The sequence below is a fragment of the Propithecus coquereli genome, unplaced genomic scaffold (assembly GCF_000956105.1).
Source record: "Propithecus coquereli isolate 6110/MARCELLA unplaced genomic scaffold, Pcoq_1.0 Scaffold18, whole genome shotgun sequence".
NCBI lineage: Eukaryota > Metazoa > Chordata > Mammalia > Primates > Indriidae > Propithecus > Propithecus coquereli.
In genome coordinates this window covers 5,785,636-5,793,943 of record NW_012142745.1, presented here as the reverse complement: position 1 = coordinate 5,793,943, position 8,308 = coordinate 5,785,636, and the positions used below count along the sequence as shown (strand labels likewise).

At 45.8% G+C, this 8,308-nt stretch overlaps 1 protein-coding gene across 1 annotated transcript in view; it reads left to right on the top strand.

Moving 5' to 3' along the window:
• The first annotated feature begins 6,296 nt into the window (after positions 1–6,296).
• WDFY1 (WD repeat and FYVE domain containing 1) overlaps positions 6,297–8,308 on the top strand; it is a 54,338-nt gene continuing 52,326 nt past the window's right edge. Inside the window, exon 1 of the mRNA XM_012642467.1 lies at positions 6,297–6,527. Within this exon, the coding sequence (XP_012497921.1) occupies positions 6,391–6,527 (137 nt within the window). The 5' untranslated portion in view covers positions 6,297–6,390. The remainder of the gene's footprint in view (positions 6,528–8,308) is intronic.

Below are 8,308 nucleotides of genomic sequence, written 5' to 3'. Positions count from 1 at the left end.
ATTATGGGTGTCCATATGTTTAGGTTACGTGTGTTGCCCAGGCTGGTTTCGAACTCCTGAGCTCAAACAATCTGTCCGCCTCGGCCTCCCAGAGAGCTAGGATTACAGGCGTGAGCCACTGCGCCCGGCCGCTGATGATTTTTTTAAAGTATTTCCTCTTGATTAGCGTTAACCAGAGTATAGCCATTAAAAGTTTAAATGAAAGAATCTGGATGCTGCATGAGAATATGTTATTCTTTTTGAGACTATCACTTATGTTATATTGTTCATATCTATTTTTAAAAAATACTCAATTAGCTAAATATTACATTATAGCTTACATATGTGATGTCATATTCTCAGTGAGTTCTACCATATAGTCCTGATGACACTGTTAAAAGAAAAACTTTAGACAAATTAAATTTAACAGAGTTTAACTGAGCAAAGAACAATGAGTCAGGCAGCCCCAGAACCAGAATAGATTTAGAGCGACTCTGGGGCTGCCACATGGTTGGACAACATATATGGACAGAAAAAGGAAAAAGTGACGTATAGAAAATGGAAGTGAGGCACAGAAACAGCTGGATTGGTTACAGCTGGGCAGTTGCCTTATTGGAACCAGCGTTGAACAGTTGGCTGCCTGTGGTTGGCTGTGACTTGGCTACTTGTTACAAGAGTAGGTTATAGCTATGATTTGATACTGAGTCTAAAAAATAAAAAGAGAACAGGTTACAGTCTGTTTATACATCAAGTTAGTTAGTTTACAGTTCACCATGTACGAGAAACCTTTAGGCCAAACTTAAAATATGTAGGGAGGCAGCTTTAGGCCAAACCGCATTTGACAATGCTGTTAGTTAAGTATCAGTATGGCAGTAATTATATCAGTCAGGGTCCAATTAAGAAAACAGAACACACGCCAGATGGTTCCATGGAAGGAATTTAATACAAGGAACTAGTTACAAAGGTGTTAGAAGAACTGAAAGGCTTAAGAGGGACGGGGGCGGGGGGAACCTAGAGATTAGCAACGGCAGGACTGGAGAGACAAAGTACGGCTCCAGAATGCAGGAGTTGGGAGAGCCCAGAATGACTGAAAACCCAGCAGAGGCTGCCTCCTAAGGGCGGGACAAAAGAGGGAAGCAGTATCTAGTGGGAACTGGAGCTGCAGAGGAAACACACTCCCTAAGCAGAGAGAAGGAGAAATACCCTGGTTTCTCCTTTCCCTCTACCTTGCCATCTCCCACCACTGCCTCCACTGTACAAACTTATCAGGAAGACAGTTGGTTAGCGAGTCCAGGGAATGTAGTTTGCAGCAGTCAACCCCCTGCAATATCGACTGAGCAGCGTAAGGGTGGAGGGCAGTGGATCTGATGGCAAACAGGCAAGTGACTAGGCTGGCCATTACGCTTAAAGTATCTGAAATGTGAAGAGCAAGTCAAGGTCAAATTAGAACATTAACCTATTAAGCTAACATAACTTAATTCATCCAAATGTTAAAGGTAGGAACTTTGTGATAAAAGAAAAAATAATGGTACTTATCATTATTATAAACTACCATCTCAAGGAACTCTAGCATAAGACAAAGGTATTTAGAGTCAGAGAACATGATGGAAGAATAGACATTTAGAGATCAAAATCCAAGGTAAAGAACTTGAGTTAACAATAATATCTACCATACATAATCTCTGCTTCCTACGTCACCAATAAAAGGTAATATTATTCTTCTTACTTTAGAAATGCAAAGTCTGCAAAGACACCGACTAGCTTGCCAAAGATGTCTCTACTAGTTAGCAGCAAAACTCTCTGACTCTAAAGATCACGCTCTTTTCACAGTTAGGGTAAAGTGACTTGTCTAAGATCACCTAGCTGGTAGTCAATTGTAGAACATTATTCATAGATTCCACCTTCTAACTCAGCAGGGTAGCTCAGAAATCAATTCTCTCTGTGTCCCTAGAGTCCAGTCACTTCCAAGAGTCTGTGTTATTGATCTTCTACTATCACCACTTGAACCCACTCCAATCAGATTTTGCTCCTACGGTTCCATGGGGAAACTTCGATTAATCTGCAGCATTTGACACAGTTGACCACCCGCTCCTTCTTAGAACACCTTCTTCCTTTGTCTTCAGGACAACGCACAGTATATCCATTTTCCTCCTACCTTGTGGGGGCTCCTTCCCAGCCTCCTTTCTGGCTCCTCCTTCTCTTCCAGACCTCCATATATTGCTGTTTCCAAGGGCTCTGTCTTTGTATCTCTTCTTTATTTACATACATACTCCCTTCTGGACTTCATGTATTCTCATGGCAGTAAATAGTCATACTATATATGTACTTTTAAAAAAATCCTTTTGTTTTTAAGCACTGATTTTACAAAATGTGGTATAAAGGTGAACCTCATTTAGAATTTGTTCACATAAGTGGCCTTCAAGATATATTATGGCTAAGATGTTTTACGTGCATTTTGGAAGAAATTGCAAAGGACCCGCTTTACATCTTTTAGGTCAGTCCGTTGCCATTGTGCTAGATGAGAGTTATCTGGATCTTATTGTACACATTCAACTGTTCTGGGTGATGACATGTCTTCTCTGTTTGTAGGACAACTGAAGACATGAGTCCTGTTTAACAGGTAAAGGTAAACTGAGACAAAGCAAAATTTTAGGGTTTATTTGAGTAAACAGCAATTCATGAAGTGGACAGCTCCAAACCAAGTGTTTCAGGGGCTCCACTGAAGAAGCATTAGGGACAAGCTTTTATAGAGTGAACGTGGAAGTGATATAAAGAAAATATTTGATTGGTTACAGTTATAAAGTGGCCCTATTTGGTCTGTCCCCCTGGAAAGTCCTTAGTTATATAATTGTGTTTATTGGCTGCTTCTGATTGCCAATCAACTGCTAATCGGTTGAGCTTAAGTTTTGCTTCTCTTTAATCCAGGCATTTACAAGAAACAGCACAAGTTAAGTTTCATTTATGTTTCCAAATTAAGCAAGGTTAAGGTCACTTACAGGCCTGACTGGTTTTGTCTGTTCAGGGATTCTTCAGCCCTGATTTCCATTTTAATTTGCGTTAACAGGCCAAAGTCCCGATTAAAATTTTTGAACAGCTCGTTGTAGATGGCTTTTTTCTCACTTAATTTTGACCATCCTGCTGCCTTAAAGATCAAGTGTAAATTTGGTTCCTCTACTCTGCTGCCAACCAGTGGGCATCTGCTGACCCCGCCGAGGGCTGCCCAGAACACTGTACCCAATGTGCCTCTAACTCCCAGAGTTATGGCTGCAGCCAGACCTCTCTAACATTGAGTAGTGCATATAAAACTCCTGAAACTCCTGTATCTGTCTATTCAGCACCGTCAGCACCTTCACTTGGAAACCTAATGGGAATCTCAAGCTTCCTAGGTGCAAAACTGAACTCGTTTTCTCTTCCAAACCTGTCCTTCCAACATCGTCCATAGATCAGTAAACAGCAGCTCCATTTTCCCAGCCGCTCAGCCCACAAATCCTAGTGCCATTCTTGACTCTTCTCTTTCTTTCCTATTCCATATCCAACAAATCGCACTGGCTCCACCTTCTAGATAAGTGTAGAATCTGATGTCTTCTCAACACCAGCACCCTTAGAAAGGCACTATCATCTGTCAACTGCCTTATTTCATTAACTTCCTGACTGAAACATTGCTTCCACTCTTGCCTTCTAAAATTGAAGGCAGAGTAAACCAGTTTTCTGCTAAAACTGTCCAATGGCTTCCCATCTCATTTAAAGTCAAAACCAAAGTCCCTACGTTGGCCTTCAGGCTGGGCATGGTCTGTCTGGTGACTTCTCTGTCCTCATCTCTGTCTGCACTCCCTTACTCACCCTGCTCCAGCCTCGCTGGCTGCCTTACTATCCCTACAGAACCCCAGGCATGTGCTCACCTCAGGGCCTTGGTATGTGCCATTTCCTTTTCTAAGAGAGCACTTTGCTCACATTTCCACATGACTCACTCCCTCCTCTCCTTCTTGTTTCAAAATGTCACTTCTCAGTGAGGCCTTCACTGGCCACCTGTCTCAGGTTGCATCCTTATCCTCTAGGAGCATCCTCTAGGAGCAACGTCTATCACCTCTATGGTGATAGAGGTTGGCACGCAGGGTATTTATTAGGGATCAATACTCGTGAAGGGAGGGGGAGATAACAGGATTAGACAGGAGAAGTCAGTCATAATATAGTCCTGACAATGCCTTGTCCAATCCAGGAGAGAGTTTTGGAGCAAGTACTGCTCATCAGTAAGTCCTGATGATCAGGCCTTTATATTCTTGTCTTGTTCAGTCACTGGATACGGTCTTCCCTGTGAAGGGCATGACTGAAGCATGGTGGTTCTTAGCAGCTGAGGCAGACCCCGAGTGAAGGAGCTGAAGGCTAGAGACTGGCGGCTCACCACTCTTCTTCCCTGAAGGTGGATCTGTGCAGCGTGTCTCTGCACGTACCATACCATTCTGTTTAAAATTGCAACATTACTTATAGTCCCTATCGCCCTTCCCTGTTTTACTTTCTCTATAGCATTTAACTTCTAATATACTATATTATTTATTTATTTATTTTGCTTTATTATCTGGCTCCTTCACTGGAATGTAAGTTCTAACAGTAGAGGGATTGCCTCTCTCGAGCACTTCCGCACGTAGAATGGCACCTGGCTCATAGCAGGCACTCAAGAAATTTTTGTTCATTAAACAGAGTTGTTCAGTAGCCTGCCTAGTCATTATACCATACAAGCCCTGGAAGAACCATGTCTTATTCAACATGCCAGGATATGGCACATAGTAGGTATACAATACATGTTTGTAGACTATATGAATAATTAAATCTGTGAATGTATGTTATTAACTTCATTATAAGATGTGCTAGCACAGCACTCACTGTCAGGTAGAAATATCATGTGAGCCATATCTGCAATTTAAAATTTTTATTAGCCACATTAAAAAATAAGAAGAAACAGGTCATATTAATTTTAATGGTATCTTATTTAACTTAATATATCCAAAATAGTATCATTTCAACATGTAACCAATATAAAATTATTAATGAAATATCTTCTATCCTTTTTGTTTTGTACGAAGTCTTTAAAATCCAGTACATATTTTCCGCTTATACCACATCTCAATTTGGATCAGCCACATTTCAAGTGCTCCATGTGGACAGTACAGTTCTAATGCAATTCTACAATTAAGGCATCAGAATAATATATTGGGGGGCTGGTTGGAAAGGAGAGATCTCCGGAGTCATTGATTTCCTGGGTCCTAATTGTGGCTTACTAGCTGTCAATGTCCTCCAGCCAAAACCACCAGGAACACACCTGTAGTTGAAAAAGTGGCTTGATTGTTGGAAGGAGAAGGCACACCACAGGGAACTGTGGGGCATCTGGGTAAGAAGATGTTACAGTGGATTTATTATAGGATTTGAGCCAGTGTTAGGTGATTTGGGAAAGTTTAAGGAAGAGGGGATCCCTTCTGTACTGGATGTGTCAGGAAGTGGGTATCATTCTAAGGTTGGATATGTTAATAAATCTTATCTAGATGGAGGAAGACTAGGTAGAGGCTAACATAATTGGTAAAGAAATAAGCGTTACTCAGATTAGCCAGGATAGGGGGATGTTGGTCATTTTTGTGGTTTGTACAACGTTCATTTTTGGCTGTGTTCAGACATGATTATGGAGTGGTCTTGTCTGATGTTTATGTTTATGCAGCCTTCTCCTAGCAACACCAAGGCCTGGCTGAAAACACCAGGCCAGTTTGTGGAGAGCAAGGGCTCATAGCTATGCAACCTTGAGCTAGCAACTGAACTCAGTAGTTGTTTTCTCATCTCTAGAATGGGAATACAAGAGCACCTATTTCTTCATCTCATAAGGTTATCAGTATTAAATGAAATAACCTATGCAAGGAAAGTGGGTGGGAGAGTGCCTGGTACACAGTTGCCGCTCAGTGGGTGTCATCTCCTGTAGTTCAAAGATTCCAAGGTGACTATATTTTTTCCCATTTTAACATTTCTGAAATTAGGGTGTGTCTTTCAACAATGGCTTCTTAGAATGGAGTGTAGCAGCAGTAGTAATATTTCTAAGGGTTCTGAAGGCTCTGGTTTGGGGGACTATTCCACCAACTGCTCTCCAACTTGCTCAATCCATTCCTGGGTGGAGGACTTTACTTTTTGCCTTCATCCCCATCTCTGGGCGGGCGCCCTCTGTCGTCCTCTGCCGGCCCCAGAGTTTCAGCGTGCGCGGCTTCCCCAGGCAATACGGGCGGGGCGGCGGCAGCACTCGGGAGCTTACGGCGGCGCGGCGCCCACGCGGCCGGGCCGCTGGGGGGAAACCGGCGCGTCCCCGCCCGCCCGGCCGTCAGCTGATGGGCCGCCAGCCCGGGAGGCCGCCGCCGCCGCCGCCGCCGCCGCCGCGCGAACATGGCGGCCGAGATCCACTCCAGGCCGCAGAGCAGCCGCCCGGTGCTGCTGAGCAAGATCGAGGGGCACCAGGACGCCGTCACTGCCGCGCTGCTCATTCCCAAGGAGGACGGCGTGATCACGGCCAGCGAGGACAGGTAGGGCCGGCAGGTCGTACTTGAGGCCGAGGCACAGCGGGGGCGGCCCGCGTCCAAGTCGATCGGGTCTGGGGGCGGTGGGGTCCGCGGCCCCGGCCCTTCCGCGCCGGGATATGGGGGGGCGTCCCCGGGATGCGCGGCCCGACGGCCCCGCCGCGCGCCTTCTGTCCGCTGAGCTCCCCGATCCAGCCCGTGGGTCTTCCAGTCTCGACCCCAGCCGCACCTCTCCGGCCCGGGACCCCGTCCCCACTGGGCCCCTCCAGCCCGGGACCATCGTCCCAGCCGCGTCCCTGCAGCCGGGACCCCATCCCGCCGCTCCCTTCCAGCCCGGGACGGTCGCCCCACCGCGCCCCTGTAGCCCCGGACCCTGTCCCCTCCGAGCCCTTCCAGTCGGGGACCTTCGCCCGGGTATCTCCTTTGCGGATTTCTTCTGGCGCTCAGGTGTTTCTTGACCCTCCTCTCCGGGCCGGTTCCAAGTCGTCTTCTCTGGAAGCCCCGAGGACTGGCGGCTGGTCACCGCCGGTCCTGGTACCCAGGATTTCCCCCTTGCAGGGAACCTCCGGGGTCTTTCGCTGTCTTCCTTCCCGTTTTTTCAGGGGTTTGCACCTCTCTTTCGCACAACACTGGGCCTCTGGATCAGTTATTTTTGCCACAGCTGTTAGAACCGCCTGAACTCTTACTTACTAGATTTCTGGAAAAGCGACTCATTTTTAAAAAAGACTTAGATGCGTTTATTTTAAAAGGAAATTGTATTTCTGTCTCCACCATTAGGAAAACTAACATTATCTACCATAAACTAATAACTAAAACATGTTAATCTGTGTTCACATAAAGTCTTCTCTTGCACTAAGACGCCTTGCATTGGAAGTCCACCGAACTTTGGGAAACACTCATTTGGTCCAGTGTTCTCATTTTACCCAAGAGGAAACTGAGGCTGGTGGAGGTGAAGCTACTTGAAGTCCCAGAGACACTGGTGCAAACCGGAACTGCCCACCCACTCTCTGGTCTTCCAGGGCTGTGTAATTGGATTGAAGCAATATTGTTTTAAAACTTTAGAATCTTTAAAACCCTGAAGGTTTAAAAGTTAATACCTTTCCGGTGGGAATTTGAAGGAAATGACTGATGTTTATTGAGTGGAACTGTGTTTCGTTGGTACCATGAGTAGTCTTAAATAGGGTTTGTGGAAGTTGGAAGGGTCTGCTGTTCTCTTGAAGCTGAAGGCATAGTCCAGCCTTTTGTAGTCATGCCTTTTGAAGCAAGTAACACTGAGAGCCTGTCTTGAATGGGAAAAGAAAACCTGAAGCCCCCCAGCTCCTGGTTGACCTTTGGATTTTACTTCTGAGTGAACTTATGCCTTTTCCCTCTATCAGGTAATGAGCTTATTGTGAGCAGCCAGTGGCCTGTCCCTGCCGCTTGACATGTAGGTGACCTCAAACAAGGTGGGGAGTGATCGGTAGGACTTGGACCTGGGTGTGTGAAGCAGGAAGGGAGTGGGAGAGACAGGAGTGCCTGAGACTTAGGAAGAAGATGGCAGTGTCAAAAAGGCAAAGGACAGGCCGGGCACGGTGGCTCACGTCTGTAATCCTAGCACTCTGAGAGGCCGAGGCGGGTGGATTGCTCAAGGTCAGGAGTTCGAGACCAGCCTGAGCAAGAGCGAGACCCCCGTCTGTACTAAAAAATAGAAAGAAATGATTTGGACAACTAAAAATATATAGAAAAAATTAGCCGGGCATGGTGGCACATGCCTGTAGTCCCAGCTACTCAGGAGGCTGAGGCAGAAG